The following is a 27,334-nucleotide window of genomic DNA, read 5'->3' on the forward strand; positions in this document are numbered from 1 at the left end:
CAACAATTACTCCCGGTCTCCTGTCCATCTCCACTACATGAGGGTGAACTCCCTTATAGGCAGCATCACTGACAATCTGCGTGTTTTTTCTTACTCGTTCCAATATTGGATCATCTACCACTGGGGTGAAACCTCGGCCTTTTGTCTTCTCAAAATCTTCATGGTATTTTATCTAAAAACATATAAAAAAAAATATACATCTAATTACAGGCTGAAATGGCTTCCAACACGCCTAACAAATATTGAGTAACTTGTTATATTCTGTAGAACTTCAATTATCTCAATAGTCAGTCCACCCAAACCTCAAGATTCGGTAACTAGAGGACTGGTAGGCTGAAGCAAGCAATGTCTTCTAAAGGCTCTAGAAGTAATGACTCCCAGGTCTGCCCACAAAGCCATGAAGTCCTCCTACTGGAGCAAGGTAAGTCTCATAAAGAATTCTCAGTCAAGAAAAATAAATATACAACAGGGAGAGTAAACATAATTCCAAGTAAACACCGGGACAAGCAAGTGAACCTCTGGACATCCTTACAGGACTCAAAACTGATGTAATGTTGGAGGATGGAACCACCATGCACATCAGGGACACAGACATCCAATAATCAAACAAGAAGTGTTGAATGTCAAGGAGACTGGCAGACAGTGCACCTCTAGAGCGTAGGGGATGTAGGAGATATGGACAGTCAGAGAGATGAGTATACTCTTCTCTTGCAGGTAACTTTTGGTTGCAGCTTTTTAAAACCTAACATTGACTACATAGGTAAGACTGCCATGATGATTTCCTGGGTCTGCACCTGCTGGGGGACCTACTGTGGCCATTATGCTGGTCTCCCTTTCTCCCTGATGGGTTTGTGAAGTTATTTTATTGAAAATGTAACAGGAGGAGCTGGAACACACAAAGGTGGGCAGAACACCCACAACTCCAAGCTGGGCAGAAATGATGGAAAGGAGAATTCACTGTTGCGTTGTCCCAAGACATTTAAGAAGCCAAAGGTCGACTCAGCCTTCTGCCTGTAACTGAAATACAGCTTTTGAGTGGACTGACTGTTTAGGGACCATGAACATTGGCTTTAAAAACACGCTGGTCCTAGAGGAGCTTAGCATTTTGCCTGTAGAAGCAACTAATGATATCCTATGTGTCCATGCACATTAGGTCTTTTTAAGCTCAGCATTTAGAGGCAGAAAAAACCCTTCTGTTTTGCGTTTTTGAGAGCGGTTTTCTGGCAGGAAAAAGAGCTAAATGCTCCTAAAATCTGGTATATAAAATGCTACAAATTAGCGTTTGTTTCTGCCAAGAGCACTGCCGTTTTTTAAGCCAGTGTGCATGGACCCTTAGTGTACAAATGTTGTGCCTTATTTATCAATATGTGCTTAACAATCGAAATGAACCTAAGTAGTTGCTCTGCTACTGATATTACACCAGTGCAGGGGCAGACTGACCATTTGGAAACTCGGGCACTGCCCGAGGGCCCGGGGTCAGTAGGGGGCCCCATGAGATGCCCCTGGTACCTTTTTCATAGGCTTTTTTGAGTTTGGGCAAGGATACAGGGGCCCCATGATTCCCTATTGCCTGGGGGTCCCATGAGTTGTCAGTCCGCCCCTGCACCAGTGTGATCACAAAATATTAATAGCATATAACAAAGGTTTTTTTTGTTTTTTGTTCGAAAAGTGCAAAAAAGCAAAAGTTGTGTAGTAATGCATTGTAACCAGTTAGCTTTAACCTTTAACAGTTTAGCGCAGTCACACTAGGGAAAGTCATGCTCTGATTGCAACAGTGAATTTCTCTAATATAACCAAGACCAGTTTCACAGAATAAATGCACAATTCAGACGTGCAGATTGTCACACACCATGCACCACTCTCACTCTGTGTCAGGTTCAGTATTTTGGTGTTAATAAAAAATGCACAGAAACAAGTCAGTGAACACATTTTATTAGGTTTCAGTTGTCATACTCAGCATTCCTTTGCAGCTTACTAGTTTCGAGGTTATAAGGCTGTGAACTTGGCTTGGTGAGGATAGTCAATGTGGTTTATCAGTATAAGGTGACAGTGATAAACGTGCTCTGCTAACTGCAGAAATATGCTGCTTCCTACCATTGATATTTTGTTTTGTGTTTCTTTCACATGTCTCAATTCTGGTGTATCAAGAATGACACTAGGTCTACCTTTCAGTTGCTGTAAATCACTGCTGTACTTCACCTGTAAGAAAACACATATTAGATACGCAAGTCTGCACGGAGCAACTGCCTTCACTCTAGAAACAAACACTAGCAATGGCCATAAAGCACTGTAATAGGCACATAGGACTGCTCCATGTACAGCCCTAATATAAAACCTCACACGGTGCCACGTCCTCCCTCACTGAAGGGTGACATACAGTTGCAAGAAAAAGTATGTGAACCCCTTGGGATTACGTGGAGTTTTGCATGAATTGGGCATAAAATGTGCTCTGAACGTCATCTAAGTCACAACAATAGAAGAACACAGTCTGCTGAACATAATACTACACAAACATTAGATGTTGCCATGGTTTAATTGCACATAACATGTAAACATTCACAGTGCAGGGAGGAAAAAGTATGTGAGGCCCTAGCTTAATGACTTCTCCCAGAGCTAATTGGAGCCAGGAGTGAGCAAACCTTGACTCCAATCAGTGTGATGATATTGGAAGTGTTGCTGACAGCTGTCCTGCCCTTAAAAAACACACACCTGTTTTGGGTTTACTGGTTTCAAGAAGTACTGTCTGATGTGAACCATGCCTCGCAGAAAAGAGCTCTCAGAAGACCTACGATCAAGAATTGTTGACTTGCATGAAGCTGGAAAGGGTTACAAAAGTATCTCCAAAAGCCTTGATGTTCATGTGTCTACGGTAAGACAGACTGTCTACAAATGGAGAAAGTTTAGCACTGTTGCTACTCTCCCTAGGCGTGGTCGTCCTGTAAAAATGACTGCAAGAGCACAGCGCAGAATGCTGCATGAGGTAAAGAAGAATCCCAGAGTGTCAGCTAAAGACCTACAGAAATCTCTGGCACATGCTAACATTTTTGTTGACACATCTACAATAAGGAAAACATTAAACAAGAATGGAGTACATGGGAGGACACCACGGAGGAAGCCATTGCTGTCCAAAAAGAATATTGCAGCACGTTTGAAGTTTGCAAAAGAGCACCTGGATGTTCCACAGCACTACTGGCAAAATATACTGTGGACAGGTGAAACCAAGATTGAGTTGTTTGGGAAGAACACACAACAATATGCCTGGAGAAAAAAAGGCACAGCACACCAACATCAAAACCTCATCCCCACTGTAAAACATGGCGGAGGGAGCATCATGGTTTAGGGCTGCTTTGCTGCCTCAGGGCCTGGACGGATTGTTGTCATTGATGGGAAAATTAATTCCAGAGTTTATCAAGACATTTTGCAGGAAAACGTACGACCATCTGTCCACCAACTGAAGCTCCGCAGAGGATGGGTGATGCAACAGGACAATGACCCAAAGCATACAAGTAATTCAACAAAACAATGGCTGCAACAGCACAGAATACGCCTTCTGGAGTGGCCCAGTCAGAGTCCTGACCTCAACCCGATTGAAATGCTGTGGCATGACCTTAAGAGAGCAATTCACACCAGACATCCCAAGAATATTGCTACACTGAAACAGTTTTGTGAAGAGGAGTGGTCCAAAATTACTCCATATCGTTGTGCAGGTCTGATCTGCAACTACAGGAAACGTTTGGTTGAGGTTATTGCTGCCAAAGGAGGGTCAATCAGTTATTAAGTCCAAAGGTTCACATACTTTTTCCTCCCTGCACTGTGAATGTTTACATGTTATGTGCAATTAAACCATGGCAACATCTAATGTTTGTGTAGTATTATGTTCAGCAGACTGTGTTCTTCTATTGTTGTGACTTAGATTCAGAGCACATTTTATGCCCAATTCATGCAAAACTCCACATAATCCCAAGGGGTTCACATACTTTTTCTTGCAACTGTAGGTCCATGTCACGCATGCAATCCTGTACCTATTGAAAATTCGCAAAGGGATATCTAACAAATGACATATGGGGTTGATTTACTAAAGGCAAATAGATTGTGCACTTTGCAAGTGTGGTTGCACTCATTTTCTCCAGAGCTTAAAGAATGTGGTGCAGCTCTTCTGACTTCAATTATCCAATCATGTGCAAGAAAAAAATGTTTTCTTCCACCTGATTGGGTATTCTTTACGAAGGAACTCCTTACCACTTTTCACTAAGCTCTGGAGAGAATGAGTGCACCTGCACTTGCAAAGTGCACAGTCTATTTGCCTTTAGTAAATCAACCCCACCTGTTGCTATGGAGTGGATCTTTTGCAAGCTGGAGCAGAGAAATGTACCTAAGTTGCTGCTCCTTTGCTAGCATATATGATACAGTGGTTGATGTACTTAAACTGAAGAGTGCAAAATCCAGTGCAGCTGTGCATAGTAGTGAATCAGCTTATAACTTCAGCTTGTTCAATTAAGCTTTGACAAAAAAAACCTGGAAGCTGATTGGTTTCTCTGCACTTTGAATTCTGTGGAGATGATTAGTAAATCATCTCCACAGAATTTCACCAGGCCACCAAGGGAGGGATTTTATTGAGATAAGTGGAAGCCTATCTTCTGAGATACAGTTGTGTTCAAAATAATAGCAGTCAGACATCACTAACCTGATCAATCACTGTTTTTGGTAGAAATTATATTTCTACATGGCAAATAATTTACTAGCAGGTGTAGTAGAGTAATAGAAATCCAACAGACCCAACAGTCATGACATGCATGCTGCTGATTCTGTGTCATTGAATCACTAATTGAAAGGGGCATGTTCAAAATAATAGCAGTGTGGAGTTCTATTAGTGAGGTCATTCATTCTTTGAAAAACAAGTGGCAATTATTGCCCTTATTTAAGGAAGGAAGGAAGGCAGCAAATGTTGTACATGCTGGTTACAGTGCATTTCTCTCTGAAATTCTGAGGAAAATGGGTCGTTCCAGACATTATTCAGAAGAACAGCGTACCTTGATTAAAAAGTTGATTGGAGAGGTGAAAACATATAAAGTGCAGAAAATGATAGGCTGCTCAGCTAAAATGATCGCAAATGCTTTAAAATGGCAACCAAAACCTGAAAGACGTGGAAGAAAGCGAAAAACTACCATTCGAATGGACAGAAGAATAGCCAAAATGGCAAGGACTCAGCCAACAATCAGCTCCAGGAAGATCAAAGAAGGTGTAAAGTTACCTGTGAGTACTGTTACAATTAGAAGACGCCTATGTGAAGCCAAGCTATCTGCAAGAAGCCCCCGCAAAATCCCACTGTTGAAAAAAAGACCTGTGCTGAAGAGGTTACAATTTGCCAAAGAGCACATTGACTGGCCTAAAGAGAAATGGCGCAACATTTTGTGGACTGATGAAAGTAAGATTGTTCTTTTTGGGTCTAGTGGCCGGAGACAGTTTGTCAGACGACCCTCAAGCACTGATTTCAAACCACAGTACACTGTGAAGACAGTGAAGCATGGTGGTGCAAGCATCATGATATGGGGATGTTTCTCATACTACGGTGTTGGGCCTATTTATCACACACCAGGGATCATGGATCAGTTTGAATACATCAGAATACTTGAAGAGGTCATGCTGCCTTATGCTGAAGAGGAAATGCCCTTGAAATGGGTGTTCCAACAAGACAACGACCCCAAACACACCAGTAAACGTACAACATCTTGGTTCCAGACCAACAAGATTGACGTTATGGAGTGGCCAGCCCAATCCCCGGATCTTAATCCAATAGAAAACTTGTGGGGTGACATCAAAAATGCAGTTTCTGAGGCAAAACCAAGAAATAGAGAACTGTGGAATGTAGTCCAATCATCCTGGGCTGGAATACCTGATCACAGGGGCCAGAAGTTGGTTGACTCCATGCAACACAGATGTACAGCAGTTCTCAGAAACAGTGCTTATACAACTAAATATTCATTAAGTGATTCAAAGGAAAGCAAAATCTTCAAACATTTTTCAGTTTATATAGTGAATGTTTGAGTTTGTAAAGAAGAATACAAACACTGCTATTTTTTGAACAGTCTAATATTCACTTTACTTCAATTTTTTTAGAGGAACAACACAAATTTGATATATTTTTCTTCATGTATTGATTTGGAATAGAATGTGTAGTGTTCCCAATGCATTTGTGTGTATGGAAATAAAAGCTATTAGAAGGATTTTGAGCTTTATTCACTTTTTTCAACACACTGCTATTATTTTGAACACAACTGTACATCACATAATGTGACATGGACCTTAGAGTGATAGTGATAACTCCCAGTATGTTGGTTTTCAGTGCTGCTATTTCTCAGACAGAACATCACCCTGGCCTGCCCTGAATTTCTGCACTGCTTTAATTACCCTGCTGGGCGCCAACTTTATGCCGAAACTGGCACCAAAAGCTCTCTATCCTGCACTGAGATCCACCACACCAGGATCATGGTGCTAACAACACAATTCACTGATTTCATTACAGCCAGACTTTATCTGTCAGCATAATTAAAGACCAATTTAGGATGACTTCACAGTGCCCTGCTGCGTTTTTGCTACAGCACAGCTAACCCGCGGTTCCAATAGACTTCTAGGAGGCCCTGCAGTTTTGGTGTGATTTCAGAAAGCGCATCAAAACTCCTGCATGCTGCATCTTTGGTATGCTTTCTAAACCACAAAACACCACGGGACATCATAGAAATCTATGGGAAAAGGCAGCTAACCCGTGGGTTACCTGTGCTTCGCTGAAAGAACCGCAGGAAGGCACAGGGCAGTGTAAAGCCGCCCTAAACCTTAAAGTATGCTAAATACATTTCAGGTGCATCAAACAAAGGGTCTTCAATGTCTAATAGTTCACTTTCTTACTAAAGCAGCCACAGCCTAAGTAGAAAAGTTTGTCTCCTGCTAGCAGCTGCAGGGTGTAGGAGCTTTCTGTGCAGGAGCAGTGGTCTCTTTGCAAGATCTGACACATCCCTAACCTATAGCTCTGCAATGTGCTCAATGGAGAGCTCTATCTCTTGATTACGGAGGGTGCTTGTTGGACCTCTGCAAAGAGATCATTGCCAGCAGGAGTATTGCTGGACCTCTGCAGAGAGATCAGCACTTCCACATAAGGACAAGGGTTCCACTCAGCAGTATGCTGGCAGGGGAAAGGCTTTTCTACTCAGGCTGTCACTATGTTCTAAAGAAACAAACTGTAAGAGTATCAACACCTTTTATTTTGATGCGCCTGGAATGTATTAAGCTGATTTCAACTTCAGTTGGGCTTTAATTTTACTTGAAAAACACCTGTGACCTCCAGAGCCCATATCATCGATGGGCCTATTGTTAGTAAAGGCACAGCTACACTACTATGATCCATTCTTGTCTACCGCTGGTCATCCTCTAATGTACAGCACATCAACAACAACTTGCCGAACTAATATTTTCTTGGTTCTTTTTAACCCTTTCCATCTCCGGAGTAACACTGACTGCTGTGACCTTCCCAACTTTCTCTTTATAGTGAACCTGAAAAAAAAGAAAGAAATTTATTTAAATTATAATTTTGGCTTTTCAGCGAGGCTGTTGATTGCATACTACTCATTAAAGCTAAACTCCAGGCAGATAAAAAAAAAACAACTAATGCAGGTATGTGCCAAGTAAAAAATATTACCTGTATTTTTAAAGCAGCTAGTTTAAGTATCTGAATCTGACCTAGTATCAGCCTACTGTAGTCTCTGTACAGCAGAGCTCAGACTGGAAGATCTGGAAAAAGCATAAGCAGCCAATCAGTAACAGCATAACAGATTTCCATGGTTTATGGGACTTCTTGGCTACAGTAAAAGATAACTTAAAGTGTTTCTAAAGTCTTAAAGTTTTTTTACCTTCATGCATTGTATGCATGAAGGTAAAAAAACCTTCAGTGTACAGCGGTCCACCCTAATACCCACTTGAGTCCCATCTTGGTCCAGCGATGTGCACAGGAGACTCGACTTTCCTGAGTCTCTCCCACCTCATTGGCTGAGACACAGCAGCGGGAGTCATTGGTGGCTGGGGCCGAGTCCCACTATGCTGGGTATTATGGACGAAGAGAGCAGGGCTCGGGGACTAGCACATACCAGTGCTGCCATAGCAAGCGGCTTGTTTTGGGGGGCACTGCTCTGCGGGGGGAGAAGCCAGAATCGCTGGCAAAGGGTTCGAAAAGAGGAGGATTGGGGATACTCTATGCAAAATCACTGCACAGAGCAGGTAAGTATTACATGCTCCGTGAGGACGTCGATGACGAAACGCGTAGGGCGGAGCTTGATTGATGTGACATCATTACGTTTTTGGCTGCCAGCTACTGCGCATGTGCTGAGTAGCCAGGCTCGTTTATGTGATTGCTGTTATGCTGTTGATGCTGGTGTCGGCTGGGACACCTCTTGAGTAAGTGCAATGAGTACCTAATAAAGGAATTGTTTTTTATAATATTGCACCATGAAGTCTTTCTGTTTCTCTCGAGTGCTTGGCATTTCCCCCCATGGATACGTTTGAAGGTGGTCCTTTATCTATTGGAGAAGTGGATTTTCGATTAACTATAAAGTTTTTCATCCTGTTATTTCGATCGATGAGGATCGGTGTGTTGCAGAGTTTCCGTTTCTGAAGATATATTTATGGATGATCTGCCATTATATTATCAAGGTTTTTGGTGAAATTTTTCATATTTAGACACTTTTTTTGCACAAAAGTTTTTTGCACTTAAAAGTTTTTTTATATTTTTTTGTGGTATTGGCATATATATATATATATATTTTTTTTTTTTTTCTGGACTTATGATTTGATGATTTCTTTATATACATTTATATATTTATACACATTTACTAGCGCAAATTATTTATTTATTGGTACACTTTATATATGGTGATTTTTTGCAGCTGGTACACTATTAGTAAGTTATATAATTTTGACCATAGGCGCTATTATTAATTTTTCTTATTTTAAGTATTACATGGTTGTTATTTAAAAAAAAAAAAGAGGCTTTAGTATCACTTTAAGGTCTTTGAGTGTCTGCATTTCCAGCTAAACTCCAAACAAACAGCTCATAAGGTTGGTATATGTTGCTGGGGATGTGGGGAGGGGGGAGTATTAAAGCAAACCCACTGATCTTCCCTACATAGGCATAGTATACGTTTACTTTAAGGAACTGTAGGTGACACACAGCAAAAGCCCTGTAGCTAAGTGAACTGTTTTGCAACAGTAAAAGCTAATTGGAATATCAATCTATGGCACACGCTCTTGCCGTGCTGAAATGCTCCTGGTTCTTCTTAGCAAGCTCCATTTCTGGCGTCATGCTGACTGGAGTAGCTTTTTTCAAAGGCTCTTTATAACGGACCTGTCGATCAGCAGAAAAGCACATGGGTCAGCATAGCACTGGGAAGCCTTCAATAAAGAGCTTCTTAAATTAGACAATTCAATTCCACTTACATTGCTAATGTTCTTCTGGATCTCTTTTACTCGTTGGATTTCTGGCAGGTCAGGTATTGCTGTAGCAGGTCCAATTTCCTCTTTGTACTTCACCTGCAACAATCCACAAAGCACAATCAGTAAATGTAACTCATATGACAGAGATCGTCTGACAAGGTGGTGGTGCTACTCTATCTCTCCAATAGAATAATATATTCATTAACAAAATTAAACTTTTCACATTTTCTGACCAAACTTACTGCACTGATATTTTTCTGGGTGATCTTCACTCTTTCCATCTCTGGTGTCTCTCTCACTGCTGTGCCAGCTCCCAATCCTTTTCTGTACAATACCTAGTGAACACCCAAAATGTATTGGTAAAAATAGTGCCATTTATTGCATGTGCAAACTTGTTACAGCTTTGCAGAAATCATACTGATCTACGGTTGAATATTTTTGGAAGGTAGAATAGATAGACAAGAATATTTTATAAAAAACAAAAACAAATAATTAGCTGGAGATATAGTGACTGATGAGAGAGGAAATATTAAGGCTACTCATACATTATGCAATTTTCTTTCCTTCAACCATGAGAGCCTTCCCCATCGGCAGAATACAATGATCGCTGCTGGCAGCTATAGATGCCAGCATTGATCGCACACAAAAAACCTGACAGGCTGGTACTGAAGTCAGTCGGTAGATAGCCTTTAGTACAACCAGCCTGCCCATAGATGGATTGAAATTCAGCCAGTTCCTGCTGAACCAGCCGAATTTTGATCCATCTATGGCTGGCTTAGGGCTTACTTCTCTTTCGTGCCAAGTCACAAGATCTTTTTGTTTAATGCCATTGGATGGGAAACTTTCCTCAAGGTGCCTTTAAAAGGCAAGTGAAATATGATGCCTACCTATATGAGGCACTAAACGATTTACATCCAAAATGACCACAGATTTATTTTTGCCAGTAGAGTTCCCAACAAGTAACTGTATGTGTAACTAAAAATATCATGGGCTTGCCATATGCTTGCATTCCTGCATGAGCATAAATTGTTTTAGGATAATGGGCAGCACAGTGGCTAAATGGTTAGCATTTCAACCTGGCAGTACTAGTGTCGTTGGTTCAAATCCCAACCACAGCACCACCTGCCTGGAGTTTACATGTTCTGCCTGTGTGGGTTTCCAGTTTCCTCCCACACTCTAAAAACATGCTGGTAGGTTAATTGGCTCCTGTCTAAATTGGCCTTACTATGTGTATGTATTAATGTGAGTTAGGGACCTTAGATTGTACACTGGCCCCTGGACACGTAAGTATCCTTATATTAAAAATCAGCAGCTACAGTATTTTTAGCTGCTGACTTATTTTTTTTGGGGGGGAACCTGGAACTCCTCTTTAAGGGTATAGATGGGCCTCTTTATTACAATGCGGATTATGGTTGGTTTATTCGGGAATAGAGACACGCAATCTATAAGATCATGTGAATGTTTGTGTTACTTTTGATAAAGAATGTAAATAAAAATTAGAAGCATCAAAAAAAGGTAAGAACATGGATCTTTTTTACATATGGTATGCAGGATAGGTAGAATGAGGGGGATGGACACTTTTAGGAATAATTATAGTCAGCATTATCTTCCTCTTTATGTCATTGCACCTGCAAATGAGCTCCAAAATCCACAAAAAAATATCACTGTGACAATACTTTTTGTTTTCTCTACCATTGCTAATGTGGTAAATCCATTTTTTTGCTTACTATCTTCCTTGTAAATAACTCTATATAAATATACTCGTCAACTACTCAAGGTGTTACACTAAACCCTTCATCCAACCTCTAAACTATTGCATTTGTTTATCTGGAAATTGAGTGTAAAGGAAAAGTAGTGTTAAAAATAAACACTTGTTCTTTACATAATAATTCTTTATGTTCCATGTAACTGAGGGAGTGTTCTTTGTCTACAAACGTTGTGCTACTATCCTAGAAAGTTGGGAGGCGTGGGTTTTATACTTACAGTGCTTATAGATTTCTGTGCATTCTTTACTCTTTCCATCTCAGGAGTATCAGCCACTACAGAATACATAGACATCATCTTCTCTGCTTCATCCTTGTATTTTTTCTGTATATAAAATAAAAAATAGAAACAATTTTTTAAGCAAAAAAAAACCATAATAATGTTCACTATATCACCAGAAGTATTGGGACGCCTGCCTTTACACTTTAATAGCATCCCAGTCTTAGTCCGTAGGGTTCAATATTGAGTTGGCCCACCCTTTGGCTGTCCATAAGGTTTAGGAGTGTATCTATGGGAAGGTTTGACCATTCTTCCAGAAGCGCATTTGTGAGGTCAGGCACTGATGTCAGACGAGAAGGCCTGGCTTGCAGTCCAAACCCTGAAAAACAACCCCACACCATAATCCCCCCTCCACCAAACTTTACACTTGGCATAATGCAGTCAGGCAAGTACCGCCAAACCTAGACACATCCATCGGATTGCGATACAGAAAGGTGATTCGTCACTCCAGAGAACATGTCTCCACTGCTCTAGAGTCTAGTGGCGATGTGCTTTACACCACTGCATCCCACGCTTTGTTTGGATGCAGTTGCTCAGCCATGGATACCCATTCCATGAAGCTCTCTTCGCACTGCTGTTGTGCTAATGTGAAGGCCAGAAGAGTTTGGAGGGCTTTAGCTACTGACTCTGCAGACAGTTGGTGACTTCTGCGCACTGTGCACTTCAGCATGCGCTGACCCCGCTCAGTCATTTTACATGGCCTACAACTTAGTGGCTGAGATGCTGTTGTTCCCAGTTGCTTCCACTTTGTTATAATACCACTAACAGATGACCGTGGAATATTTAGTAGCAAGGAAATTTCACAGATGGATTGCACAGGTCACTGAGCTCCTGAGAGCGACCCATTCTTTCACAAATGTTTGTAGGAACAGTCTGCATGCCTAGGTGCTTGATTTTATACACCTGTAGCCATGGAGGTGGTTGGAACACCTGAATCCAATGATTTGGGGGGGGTGTCCCAATACTTTTGGCAACATAGTGTACATATTATAACACCTTCACTGCTTGCATCTTAAGTCTCCATAAAGTAAACCTTTGACTTCTCATTTGGAAAATTTAAAAATTTTCAGCTGCATGATATGTTTGCTTCCAAAATTTTATTACAAATGTCTGTACCTTAGCACAGAAAACAAGAATTTGCCACTTACCTGACTTAGAATCTCAGAGGCTCTTTTGGCTCTTTGTAGATCAGGGATATCTGGACCCACCTGCATCCCCTTCCCTTTTATCTCAGTCTCCAGATCCTTTTTATACCCTTTCTGTAAAGAAAATCACAGAATAACAATATGCAGGCCAATGGGTTATTTAAAATGTTACTAAAGGCAAACTTTTTAAAATTAAAATAACAAACATGTTATATTCACCTGCTCTGTGCAGTGCTATTGCACAGAGTATCCCCGATCCTTCTCTTATCGCGTCCCCTACAGGCAATCTTCTTTGTGTGTCCCTATAGCAAAACGGTGACAAACGGTGCATGCACGCCCAGGACCTGTGTGTCTACGGAACTGCACTCCATAGATACACACAGCGGGACTTAGTACCACCCCCCTATTTCCTCTTCACCACACTTGATTGACAGTAGCAAGAGCCAATGACTCCTGCTGCTGTTCGAGTCCCTGTGTGAAGAGGAAGAGAGGGGAGAAGAGATGTAGCCATGCACAGCCCTGATCTCTTCTCCCCTCTCTTCCCCTTCACACAGGGAAGGGGGAGCACAGGGAACTTAAAAACATTTTTTACCTTAATGCAAGCAATGCATTAAGGTAAAAAAACATTTTTAGGTTTATTATCACTTTAATAACTATTTTATCTCTGTAAATGTGATTTATCCCCACCCCAGAATGGCTCCATCTTCCTGAATAGGTCAGAGCACAGATTTGGTCCCAAGCTGGATTCAGATCGAACTCAGAAGGAATCTGTCAGTTCACTGCCACCCAATCAAATGAGGCCAGGGCATTCCTCACCCACAGCTGCACATACACAAAGTAGAGGGGATGCTCATGACACCATTAACCCAATGTGGCTACATGACCTAAACTCATGCTAATGCTTACTCCTGAACAGCAATTCAATATCTAAACATCCAAACATTTACATAGTTACAGTTAGTCAGGTTGGAAAAGACACAAGTCTATCTAGTTTATTCCAACCAATTGGAAAAAAGGATAAACAGAATAAGTAATAAAAATCTCTGTATAAAGAATCCTATTCCCACAGGGAATGGAAGGCAAAAACCCATATAAATAATGGTCCAATTTGCTCTTGCAGGGGAAAAATAAATTCCTTCTTGATCCTCCAAAAGACAATCAGATATTTCCTCTCTCTGGTATTATTACCTATAAATGTTAATATCTAGTTATGTTTTGGGCATTTAGGAATGCATCCAGCTCTTTTTAAAAGTAAAACAACCTACTGAGCTTTTCCAGAACTATATAGTACTATAGTTACTATATATAGGTACCACATCGGCCTTACACCAATCTAGAATTACAGAGCCGGTCATTAAAGAGTTTTAAAAAATTAGAAACAATGACTTTTAAATAACAGATCTCAACTTTTTTGTGAAGTGACTTTTTGATACAAAATAGCATGATAAAAAATTCAAGCCAATACAAGTGAAGGGATGGATGCTGCTGAACCAACCCCAGGAGTCCAATGTAGAGAAATGGCCTCAGCCACCATTCTGGCCACACCCTATGATGCATTTTGCCCTTCCATTGGGGGCTTGGTGAAATGTGTCAGAGGGCGTGGCCAGAATGGCAGCTCAGGTCATTTCTCAACATTAGAATCCTGGGGTTAGTGGAGCAGCATCCATCCCTTCACTTGTATAGGCTGACACTGGAATCACTCAGACTCATGCTCCCCTCTTCTCACTTGCCAGTGGGGTGACCCTTTTCCTTCCATCCATAGCTTGGAGCAGCGTCATAAGGTATACTTTTCACTAAATAAATACAAGCCATTTGGGTGATTAATCCTTAGTTAATCATTTTCAGTAACTGAAAATAAATAATTATTACACAATAATTAAAATATTGCATGGATCATGTTTTAGTAAATGAATCCTTAAGTGGCAGATTTGTTCATTTGGTGCTGATTGACAATAGCTCAATAGAGTACTGCGGATAACCTTTGATTTCCATTCTGGGTGGCAAGTACCAACCTGGCTCACAAATTCTGAGACTTTCTTTGCATGCTGTATCTCCGGCAGGTCAGCATCTACTTGCATTCCCTTCCCTTTGATCTCTGTTTCAAAGTCTTTCTTGTATTCTTTCTAATTAAAAGGGAAAAAAGAAGCATCTTTACATTTTGAAAAAAACCTTTACATCCAGCTTAGACATATATGTGTTTTTTGGTGGGCATCTATAGAAAAGATACTTTTATCTTTGGCTTTCTAAGAATTCATTCTATAACTAATAAGACTTCCAAAACAAAAAAGTGGCAGACTTTATTTTACAGACTCTCCAATGTCATTTAAAAGTCCATTTGAATGATTTTCCCATGCACAGGGGCGGACTGACCATTTGGAAACTCGTGCACTGCCCGAGGGCCCGGGGTCAATAGGGGGCCCCATGAGATGCCCCTGGTACCTTTTTTATAGGCTTTTTTTAGTTTGGGCAAGGACACATGGGCCCCATGAACCCCTATTGCCCGGGGGCCCCATGAGTTATCAGTCCACCCCTGCCCATGCATGACTTTAAAGCTAGATTCCAGGATGGAGACCACATTACCCTGTCAAGTTGCTCTTCTCCACACATACTTAACTTATTCCTTGCTCCCCAGCAATGAACACTCTCCTCTACCACTCATCTTGCATTGTATGTGATTATATTGGAGAACAGTGACCGGATAGGCAGCAAAAGGAAGCGGTTTTGAGGAACTAGTTGTGCAGTGTAGATGATGGAGGAATAAGGAAGTATTTTTTCCTATTGTATAAGTGATCACATATTCCCTAAGCACCTTATGCAGCTGAGAACAGAGAGCTGGGGGAGGAGAAACAGCAGCACAATGAACTTCACTGTGAAGGGCTGTGGATAGGGGGAGATGTCAGGACAAGTCTGATCATTGCAATAGAGCAGGCTGAGTTCCCAGCACAGCTAGAGAACTGACCACGCTGTGCTCTCATGCCTAGTGTAGTCAGTTTAAAATAAGAAAGAAGGACTGGCAGGAACACCAGGGATTTCACACAAAGGAAGCAATACAAAGAGAAAAGAATACTTTTTCATACAAGTGCATGGTATATATCAGGAATATGAAGTGTTGGGTTTGATATTAAATGTTTGTGTATTTTTTTTAACAATAAACATGTTATACTTACCTTCTCTATGCAGTGGTTTTGCACAGAACAGCCCCGATTCTCTTCCTCTTGGGACCAACCCCGTCCACACTCAAAGATGGCACCCGCACGTCATCCAAAGATTGGTGTTCCCCTCAGACGACATGCGGGTGCACAAAATGCGTAAGAGGGAGCCAATAACGCCGTGACATCACGCTGCCGGAGCAACTTGGAGCTCCGGCGGCCATCTTTGAGTGTGAACAGTTAGTCCTGTTAGATGTCTCTGCACAGTTATTTATTACACTGCACTATACCTGGATGCTTATACCTGGATGCTTTTACCTGGATGCTTTTAATACATTCAATTAAAATTATTCAAAGTACTACACTATGGGTATATCTCTGCTTTAACTGCCCTGGGGAGCATTGATTTTCAGATACCCAGTATCCAGTCTCCAGAGAGGGGGCCTCCTGTATACCCTGTGAGCTGCACCCATCCATCCCTTAAGGGGAACTCTGGTGTCTTCCTGATCATCATTTAAAGTCCTAGGATCCATACACCCTGAGAGGGATTCAACCCTATTCCTGGCTTATCTCAGATGACCTTTTGATGACATCAGGATTTATTATACAAAACGCACATTTTATTATGTGTTCCGGTGAGTGCGCATTTCTTCTATACCTGACTGCACAAGCACCATGTTAAGGAAAACGCTGAATTTTTACGAGCACTTAAAGTCACTTTATGAACATTTGTATGATCTTATCATATGATTTATGATATATATTTACTTGTACCTTTTTACTGCATTTTAATATTTTTAGCGCTGCACATGTTTGTTTATATTAAAACCTAAGCCTATCCGACCTTCATATATTATATATGGTAGATAATGGTTGGTGATTTTTTTTTACTTTTGGTGTGCAAAGTGCAGCCTGTACTGTAAAAAATATTATATGTCTGCTAGAAATCCTTGACATCCTTAAGCTACAGCTGATTGGCTAATAAACTATTAAGGAGGAATGCAGTGTTTATGGCTTCATTAGGTTGAATGTATAAGAGGCTTGTGTTTTTAGGGCGAGGAACATTGATGCATTACATGTAATGAAGTCCAGTGTAATGGTACAGAACGTATTCTCAGCATCAGATGGAACACATTGTTGCTCTCAGCGAAAGATCCAAGCTGAGGACAGAGTAATTTCCTCATAGGAAAAGCCTCATTTGTACCCATTAGTATGATTACAGTAATTACACATGGCCTTTATCTGAGTAGTATGAAGAGGAAATAATTAGAACAATTATTACAATGATCTCTCTAACCTCCTACAAGACTCATGTATTTCAGGTCCAAGAAGAAGCACAAAAATGTGAACTAGTACGCAGTTCATACAAGGACACCGAGACGCTGATGTTTTGTTTTTCGATGATTCAAAACCTCCTAGGAAAATGGGCAGAGTTCACATCGCTGGAGCCTACCGTCACATTTGGTGTCCTAAATCATGTCACCTCTAACACGCTACACCTCTTTTCTACTGAATATTTGTTGCTTTTCTGAATTACTGGATCTTCTGTGTAAAAGTGTCTACGGGAAAAAAGTGCATATAGCCACCACTCAGATTATCAATATCATTTGTGCAATATGATAATGTGAACGTTTCTGCTATGGGCAACAAGAACTATTATTTCTTTAGGAATGTGCATTCAAATATTTATGCCACTGTCACAAAAAAAAAGCAATTTTAGTTCTTGGTTCATTGAAGTAACTGACCTCAGATACACAGGGATGAAACAAATCCTCCTACATAAGTTGTACCTGTTTATCTGAGCTTCTCTCCTCTACAGCCTCCTAAAGCAAATATTTTATACAACATTTCGCAGCTCCAGAAGGCGGGGGGTGGGGATCTGATGTCGCACGCTGCACAGCACAGAGCAAAGAGCTGAGTGTAATCTGAGACTGATTGGAAGGAAAGACACACCCTCCTCTTCACAGTCTCATAGGGACAATTGCACAACTGAAGCTGTCAATCACCTGCTGTGTGCTGGAGGTGGGCAGGGCTGTCTCCCCCAGGATTGTCTGGGGTCAGCATTGACTGTCAGAAGTTACGCATGCAGATAGCAGAGGAATGAGATAGGAGACAGAAATCAAATTAGGTGCTTTACATACAAGCAAGTACACAATATATGGGATATGTCTGTTCATTTTTCATTTCAGAAGTTTAGAAAAAGTTTAAAGCACCAAAAGGAATACAAAAAAAGGATACTTTAGGGGTGTAAAGCACTGAATTCCTTGATGGGGTCACCCCTATCTAGTGTCGATGGCTGCTTATCTCACTCCCTACACTTTTCAGTACCAGATAGCACTGGTGCAAGTTATCCCTAGTCTGACATAAGACGTGGGTGGTAGAGGTTTCTCATGATACAGTGTATGTGACTTAATTAGAATAACATTGTACCAATGATATATCAAGTTATGTAAGGATGTCAACGGTGTCAAAAATTAAAACTAATGCAGCCACCACATCTAAGGTCTGGCAAACCTCAATATATTTCATTTTTGTTGAATTTAGATATCCAAAAAAAGAAGCAGTAAGTTTGTTTTGTCATTTTGGTTTGTTTCTTACCTGGCTAACAATTTCAGATGCCCTCTTAGCTCGTATCATATCAAGAATGTCTGCATTCAACTCCATGCCTTTTCCCTTGATGTCATTTTCCAGATCCTTACGATACTCTTTCTTCAGAGAAGAAAACAAAACACATTACTTTGGGTTTTTTTAGGACTTTGCCTGCAATCCCCTTGCTCAGTGGGGGATCTGTCCGCTGATCCCCACTGAGCAGGCAGTTGACAGTTCTGGGTCCACTCCGCTTATGAAGAGGATAGACGGATACAGCCCGCTCTCCTCTATGTTCACCCAACTGCCATCTGATCTGATCCTCTGGACAGAAGGGGAACACACAGCATAACATAACAGCATTAGCTGAACTCATGGGGGATTGGGATTGGAGAACTCCTATCTTTTGGCTAAAACCCCTGTGAGCCAACAGCACTCAACATATCAACAGACAACAGAGAAGATGGCTGAACTACCTCAATGAGAAAAGCATTTTTTTAGGTTTAAAAGAAATTTCCATCTGATACATTGGGGAACAAGTCAAACAATAACTGCAAGACAAGCTACACCAACTGGAGAATGAGGAAGGTTGTATATTGCCAAAAGACCTACGTATGTAATTAGTATAGTATGTATTTAAAGTGTATGTAAATATTAGCAATACACTTCTCTTGTTCCCCTTTGTTTGAATAAACAGTTGAAGTGTTTTGTTATATATGATAGAATAGTGAAAAAATAAATGGTGATCTTGAAAGACAACCGTTTACACCCAACTGCCATCCTATCCAATAGACTGTTTTTAGCAGATCAAATTGGATCGGATGTAGGAGGGTGTGAAGGACACATGTCTGTTTACAACAGCCACTCCATAGAGGACAATAGAGGGCCTGATCAGGTCCACCTAAAAAACGGACAGGCAGACCCAGGGGCGAACTGACAACTCATGGGCCCCCCCGGGCAATAGGGGATCATGGGGCCCCTGTGTCCTTGCCCAAACTCAAAAAAGCCGATGAAAAAGGTACTAGGAGCATCTCATGGGGCCCCCTACTGACCCCGGGCCCTCAGGCAGTGCCCGAGTTTCCAAATGGTCAGTCCGCCCCTGGGCGGACCTGATCTGTCTGCTTGCATGAAAGGGGCCTTACATTGTGGGGAGAAATTGGAGAACCAGAAGGAAACCCAGACAAAACAAATGAGAACATACAACTGCCCTGCAGATTGTTTCCTTGTGGTTGCTGAACTCCTGGTCTGTAACGCAGGACCACCATGTAGAGGTGGTTATAAATGGTATAACTAAGTTCTTCCCAAATTATAATTACTTTAGTAGTGTACCTCATTTAGTATCTGTGCTGCATTTTTCACCCTTATCAAATCGGGGGTGTCTTCCAGAACAGTCAGCCCCCTCCCTTTGATGCCTTCTTCTAGATCTTTCTTGTATTTCTTCTAATAAAAAAAAAAAGATTGAAAGCTTATTAAACAGTCATCATGAACATACATGGGAAGATAACACTACAATGCCATGCAAGTCATACCTCACTGAGCACGCTGGTAGCATGTTTTGCATGCAGAAAGCTGGGTGTGAGGTCCAGGTCCACTGATGCTTTCCCTTTCATAGCTTCCTCAAAATCTTTCCGATATAATTTCTGTTCAATAAATAAAACACAGTTAAAGAATATGTAAACCCAACAATTCACATTCCTGATATGTGCCTGCTGTACCATGTACTGTATGAAAAAGTATCCTGTTCTCTTTGTATTGCTTCCTTTGTGTGAAATCCCTGGTGTTCCTGCCAGTCCTTCTGCTTTCCTATTAAAATTGACCACACTAGGCAGGAGAGCACAGAATGGTCAGTTCTCTAGCTGTGCTCAAAACTCAGCGTGTTCTCCTCTAATGATCAGACTTGTGTTGGCCCACCCTCGCTGCACAGCCATTCACTGGGAAGATCAGTGTTCTGCTGTTTCTCCTCCCCCAGCTCTTATGAAGCTAAGAACAGATGTGATATCTTATAAAAAAGGGAGAAAAGGTATTTATAATGTTTTTATATGTATACACAAATGTTTTGCCTTTCATTTCTATTTTCAACTAAATGGTTTGTTTTACATAGCGAGGGTTTACAAATACTTTAAATTGAATAATATCGTGCAGCAAAATGTAACTTTCTATGTAGAACTCAAAAACAGATTTTTTTTTTTGGACTAAGAAAGGCCTATAAAGGTCACAGGGACCCCAACAAAGAGATGTAACTCCACCAATGAATGTCTCAGACAGACCATACTCCATTTCTAAACAGTAACAGCCAGATTGTCAGGTTTCTTGGTAATTAGTTGAATCAATAAATATATTATTGATATACAAAATGTACATAATTTTTATTCTAGAGTTCAATACATTTTTATTAAAATATTCTACAATAATATGGGAAAAAAGATGTCTATAGAGTCATTTATACAATAGTAATTATGAATATAGATAATATGTTTATCATGTTATCAATCGTAAGTCAATGCACAGTATAAATGGTAATAAGATTTTAAAAGTGAATATAAATCTTAGATTTGTACATATTGTAACTCTCTTTTAGCAAAGATAAATGTATAAATATTGACGTGAGATAAATCAGAGAGATGGAAAAGGAAAGAGAAGAATAGAAAATAATGAAAGAGCAAGAATATAAATGGATCCGAGGAGGTAAATATGCAAGAGGAATGATCATGTGGACCCAAATATAAGCAATCTTTTTTTTAAATATCCAACAAGGACCTATCAAAGTCTTTTCAAAGATAAGGTTCAATCCAAGGAGAATAGTTTTTTTCAAATTTATGTGATTTATCATGAAGGATGTCAACAAATTTTTCATTGGACATACACCACATCATCTTATATTTTACTTGGGTAGAAGTCGGTATAGAGGACCACCAAGCCTTCGCCAGAGTCTGTTTGGCTGCAATGCTTCTTTTGGATTTTTTCATATAATTTTTTACTTATTAAAGCATGTATTATTCTATAAATATCTGTCCAAAATTGTTTAATTTTGGGACAATCCCACCAAATGTGTATGAGGCTTCCTTTTGCTTGGCAGCCCCTAAAGCATTTGTCAGATATGGAAGCTTTAGATCTGGCTAGGCGTTGGGGAACCATATACCAATGCATTAGCAGCTTATAATTAGATTCAATTGCAGCAATATTCATGGAGTAATGAACCCCAGGTCACTCTTGGATGTCAGCCACATACAGTTTATACTGTAGTATATAGTTGCCAATGAGGTATAACAAATCTCGGTAGACGAACATTAATACCTACTCCATCCAAAACTGTAAAATGTATTCAAAGTGGAATTTTATTCACAAAGTAAAATATTTTAATTTTCTTGTAAAAGTACATAATTTCACTACCACAGATTTTTATTATAGGTTACTGTATATTGCACCATTTTTCATATTGGTATCCCATATACTGTACAACAAAGTTAGCGCCAGATACCAACCTCACTTTGAATTTTCTGAGCCTCCTTGGAGACGTAATACGATGGGGTGTCAACAAACTCCAGCATGGATTTACCCTTTGATTTTTCATACTTTTCCTTATATTTTACCTAGGAATATCAAAAACATATAACAGTGCTGGAAGAATTAAGAAATGAAAACCGCATTTGTGCTACTTGTAAGCAAAATGTATTTTCTGTGTTTTAGAGGTCTGGTATCCTGCAATAAAATGTTGTTTAAAGGATAAGTTCACCTTTCCTAACATGTTACATGTTACACCCATATTCAGGGTGTAACATGTAACAAGCTACGAATGGCCCGGCTCCTGCTTCCCCTCGATCCCCATTGTGACAGCTAGCAGGGGAACTTCTCCCCAACCAGCCCACCTCCACCCCCGCTTGCTGTCACTTCTCCCAACCCAGCCAGGTCACTCATTCACAGTATTCTGTGAAAGAGAACACTAAAAGTTCTGACAGACTTTCCGGCTGTCGGCTTGCAGTTCTCAATGAATGAACATGGCGCTGTGGAGTGCCATGGTAGTTCATTGAGTCTTCCTGTCAGTTTATCTGCTTGCCTGCATGAGGTGTCCGGGCACACAGATACACTGACAGTCTGCAGGAGACCTGCATGGCACCAGCGATCTGCTGATTAGTGATGCAATGCTTTAGTAATGCAATGCTTTAGAGTCTCCAGAAACAAAAGATAATAAATGCACATTCTTTTACCTGCAAAAAAATGTGCATTTATTATTTTTTGGCAAAAGTTGAACTTATAGCTTTCAGCTGGTGTGGAAAAACTCTTAAAGGATAACAGTGTGAGCTGGTGTCCGTTGTGTCGGAACAGTGAGGGGCCATGCTTTGTGTAGTTACGAGACACCATTTTCTTTTTTACTTTATTGAAGTGTCATCAAATGGCACTTTATTCAAGTCTTTGCATTGCAGAAGACTGCAGTGCTCTACAGTGAGGTGACATGGGGGGGAGGGTAGTTGCGCTGCATGAAAATGCAAGTCTGCAATTTTATGCAACGCACTGCAACCCAGCTCAACAGAAATAGTGTAAATGTAAAAAAGGGTCTTAATTAACCCCTTAAATGCTGAAATCTATACCTAGCTATTAGTTTCATAGACATTCCTTGCTATGGGCAGTTAGGTAGTCTAAAGTTCTGTGTCTGACTCTCCAAAAAGTTTGTGCCCACCTCCTACACTATATCATGCTGATTGGGTAGCACAGTTTATGAACGGCATGAGTAAGAAAGTTTCTTTTGCATCACTGGAGATGATGTTTTTCCTGGTTCAGAGGTATTTGTAGGTCTCATTCACACGGGCGCATAGACGTGCAGGAAGATCCATACAGCCTGTCATTAACTGTTACAGCCTGACCACACATGTCTGCACAGAACACCTAAGACTCCTAAGTTACATAACCTTGGCCCTCTGCAGAGATGTAGGGGTCCATGCATTCATGTGAACAAGGCCTTGAGTTTTGTGAAATTAATTGATCACTTAAAAAGCAGCTTCACTTGTGTTCCTAAAAATTCTAAGTCAGTAGCTACATATATTGTAGCTAATTACTTTTAGGCTTTGTTCATTCTTGTGCATACTTAAGCATAAACCTGTGAGAGGGCCTAATTTTCCCATCATAGGTTGCTCAGGTGTTCCATGCATCCGTGTGCAGATAGTCCCATTCATGTCCATTGGGATGTAGCAATTGTATCCGTGAAGCCATTGCATCCCAATTGACATGACTGGGATTGCCTGCATGCGGATGTACAGAACACCTCTGCATCCTGTGCAGGCAAAACACAGCCCTCACGTGTGTACGGCCGTGTGAAGGAGGCCTTAAGAGACAGGTACTTACCAGTCCATAGAGTCCAGCGTTGTCCTCTTTAGAGCTGGTTTTTCACCAAGCTTTGGATTCCCAGTGGCGCCATCTTGCATATGGAAGCTGCCTATGACTTCCTGATGTTTCACAATGGCTCCCCACTGCACAAGTGTGAGACTGTAGGGCACTGTGGTCATGCAACCTTCTGTTATGAGTCTCAGAAGGCTGCAGGCAGAGGTCTGATATGGCTATCCTCGCCTAGGTGAGGACTGCGCAGTGGATCCCTGACAAAAAAAGGAACCTGCTCCAGTTTAAAAATTGGTTAGAGTCTGGGGAGGAAATTAAAGTGACAGTTTAAATGCTAATGTATTTCAGGAAAACGTGCAGCTGTACTATTGATTATTATTATCATTATTGCTATTACCTGGCTCTGGAGCACAGCATTTTCTTTATGATGAATTTGCTCTGCTGTTCCTAAAGCAAAATGGTAGTTCCCCTTGTTTTCTTCAAACTGTTTCTTGTAGGTTTTCTATACGAAATAATAAACATTAGATGAAAATGTTTAAAAGCTAGATAGAATTTGATTTTAAACTTTATCTGCATGATATAAGGAAATGCTATTTCAAAAGGCAAAACCCATTTGCATGGATGAAGAAATGGGGATCTCACAAAGAAAGCACTGAATTCACGATTCTTGTCAAGACAAGAAACTTTTGACTCTGACATCATTTAAGCAGTTATGCTGACTGGTGCATTCTGCTGAATGTCAATCCCCTGAGAGCCTTTATTAGAACTGAACTCTGGAAGCTGGCAGGCAAAGTGCAAAGGACCAGGAAGTTGTCCTCAGTTCATCAGTTTCCTCGGGCATCTTGTACATCCCTAACTCTATCCCAGTTCAAATCCCCTCAATAAAACAACAAAAACCAAAGCTCAAGGACTGAAGATGCGTGATGCCTGGCTGTGCAGAACTATAGGGAGACCTAAATCTCCTAGCAACTCCTAAGGGGGAAGTGCTACACATAGATGTTGTGACTGCATTAGTTTTCTTTTTTTCAAGTCCCCTCCTTTTTTTCCTTTGATTATCCTACAGATAACTTTCTACTTGTCCTAGGGTGGCTATACTCACTCTTCCACTGTTTATATGGAGGATGCCATGGTTGTTACCCAGGCTAGACTTCATAAATGTCTTCTTCTCTTTCTATTTTTACCTAGTAATGTGTGCTATGTGTGCTGCAATGCTGAATTGCTTCATGCACAATTTTTGATCTGTTACGGTAGGCAGCCTATTCAAATAATGGCTTGCCCTAATGCACTGAACATTTACTACACCGCAGCGAACCGGATTGGTGTGAATGGGCCTTTTAAAGTTACATACGCACAAATTTTGAAAGCAGAAAGCACTTTTTAAACCCAAAGAAAATCACACAGTTTTCCTCCCATGCATTTACATTGCTCTGCATCTTGCTGGTCTTCAGGGCATGTTCCAAATGAAGCAGGTTTGGAAGGTCTACTGAAGGATCATGTATACTCTGCTTGTCCTTCCTATATTTGACCTGAAAAACATAAAACAAGTAGTTAAAAGCCCCTAATGTGAGTCTCCTAAAAGCATAATTCCCAGCAAACTTCTACATACATATCTGAAATATTTCTGTAGTTGTTTTACCTGCCATAAGGACTTTAATCCCTGTTCAGCCAATCCTTAGAGCACAGCCAAGTTGGTGACCTGAGTTTTCTCTATGGCAGTTAGAGTTATACACACTGGTCACTTCCCTGCCCCCATCCTGAGATTAGACAATGAAGAAGCAGTAGCAGATGTGCCCATACATCTGCTCCTATCACCTAAATGGTCCCTAGTGCTGCCCCTCTCTCTCTCCCAGTCTGAGCTCTACTGTTCAGAGGATTAAAAGAGACTGGTAGCCAAACTTGCATATTTCCAATAGGTTTCATTAAGACAAATGTAATTTTTAAAAAGTATTGAAATAAAATCAAATAAAATGTGATGTAGCGCTGCTTGTGGAATATTAAATAAACCTCAATCCATCATATTGGCTAAAGGAGATCGTGATCAACTGTGGAGATGTCTCATTAAACACGCAGTTTTACATGCGTTGGAGATGAACGTTCTAAGAGCACAGAAGTGGCTCCAATTAATGCATGGAATTCACATAAAGCATGGATTCTAACTATATAGTGTTGGATTACATTACATTTGGAATCATATGAACTTTACAAACATTTTTTGGAGCACTTTGATATCAGTTAACCTTGATTGTGTAGTAATGGATGATATTTATATTAATTTATTATAATTTATTTAGACATTATGAGCACTTTGTATTCACTTTGTTTGCTCAACTATGATGGATTGATGTTTATTTAACCACTTCCTGTCCGGACACTTTTACCCCCTTCCTGTCCAGGGCAATTTTCAGCTTTCAGCGCTATCACACTTTGAATGACAATTGCGCGGTCATGCAATACTGTACCCATATGAATTTTTTACCATTTTTTTTAGACAGATAAAGCTTTATTTTGGTGGTATTTATTCACCGCTGGGATTTTTATTTTTTTTACTATGTAAATGAAAAAGTCCAAAAATTTTGAAAAAAAGTGTTTTTTTTTATAAAATGTTGCAAATAAATAATATTTCATCCTAAATCTTGGCCAAAATTTATTCCGTTATTTTTTTAGTAAAAAAAAAAAATCCAAATTAGTTTATAACCAAACATTATAATTTTTAAACATTTTTTTTTACATTTTTATTTTATTTTTTTTTATATTATTTTTTATTTTTATTTTTTATTTTTACATACTGTCACCCTAGCAGTACAGTGTCACCATGGTGACACTGTACTACTTGTGGGGGGTGATGAAGATTTTTTTTTTTTTTTTTTACACTGATTGCTTTTACACCCTTATAGAATGTAAAAGCAATCATTTCGCTTTCTCTCTGTCTGCATTCTTGCAGTCATTGAGAAATACTGAGAGAGCTGTGATTGGTCACAGCTTGTCACATGGTACAAGGCTGTTGTGAATAGCCTTGTACCATGTGACCTCTGTGATCATTCACAGATTTCACACGTAGTAAGCAATGATGTCACAAGTGACATCTTGCTTACTACTTTGCATGTGATCACTGATTCGCCAATCAGTGATCACATGACCGGGACCTCGCACAGAGGTCCCGTCCGACGATCGGTGTTTCACTGTGTCCGGAGGACACAGCGGACACCGGATCGCGGAGGGAGCGCGCACAGCTAGAAAAGGCGGGTGCCGTTTAGGAACGGCAACCCGACCTTGGACTGCCACCGCCCTGCCGTTTATAAACAGCAGGCGGACGGCAAGAGGTTAATATTCTTCAAGCAGCGCTACATCACATTTTATTTTATTTTATTTTATTTCAATTGCATTGTGGGAACACAACTGATGATAGCAGCAGCATTCACAGAAGCAGTCATTTTTTATATATCACTCAGTAGGCACAGAAGTGTATTTTGCTTATTTTTTAAAACGTATTACCCAACCCAGCCTAACTGCAGTATGTTCTACATCCATTTATCAAGGGGAAGATCATGGCAGGTTCCAAGAATCATTCTGGAGTCTTCTTTAACCACCTCAAGGCAAGCATTTTAC

The 27,334-nt window shown here is 40.5% G+C and overlaps 1 protein-coding gene across 4 annotated transcripts in view; it reads right to left on the reverse strand.

Moving 5' to 3' along the window:
• The window catches only part of NEBL (nebulette), a 306,245-nt gene that overhangs the window by 18,089 nt on the left and 260,822 nt on the right, over positions 1–27,334 (reverse strand). For 2 of the 4 annotated variants that reach the window (XM_089693738.1, XM_089693737.1), the window contains exons 9-23: positions 25,150–25,254; positions 24,126–24,230; positions 21,883–21,990; positions 19,930–20,040; positions 19,730–19,840; positions 18,413–18,523; positions 14,678–14,788; positions 12,669–12,779; positions 11,461–11,565; positions 9,720–9,812; positions 9,481–9,573; positions 9,296–9,388; positions 7,453–7,545; positions 2,095–2,199; positions 1–172 (exon numbers count right to left, since the gene is read on the reverse strand). In XM_089693738.1, coding sequence (XP_089549864.1) covers positions 1–172; positions 2,095–2,199; positions 7,453–7,545; positions 9,296–9,388; positions 9,481–9,573; positions 9,720–9,812; positions 11,461–11,565; positions 12,669–12,779; positions 14,678–14,788; positions 18,413–18,523; positions 19,730–19,840; positions 19,930–20,040; positions 21,883–21,990; positions 24,126–24,230; positions 25,150–25,254 — 1,627 coding nt within the window. The remainder of the gene's footprint in view (positions 173–2,094; positions 2,200–7,452; positions 7,546–9,295; positions 9,389–9,480; positions 9,574–9,719; positions 9,813–11,460; positions 11,566–12,668; positions 12,780–14,677; positions 14,789–18,412; positions 18,524–19,729; positions 19,841–19,929; positions 20,041–21,882; positions 21,991–24,125; positions 24,231–25,149; positions 25,255–27,334) is intronic. The other 2 variants (XM_089693734.1, XM_089693736.1) reach the window with 1 other exon arrangement.

The sequence above is a fragment of the Staurois parvus genome, unplaced genomic scaffold (genome assembly GCF_062004578.1).
Source record: "Staurois parvus isolate SC_StPar_1 unplaced genomic scaffold, SC_StPar_1.0 ptg000636l, whole genome shotgun sequence".
NCBI classification, from domain to species: Eukaryota; Metazoa; Chordata; class Amphibia; order Anura; family Ranidae; genus Staurois; species Staurois parvus.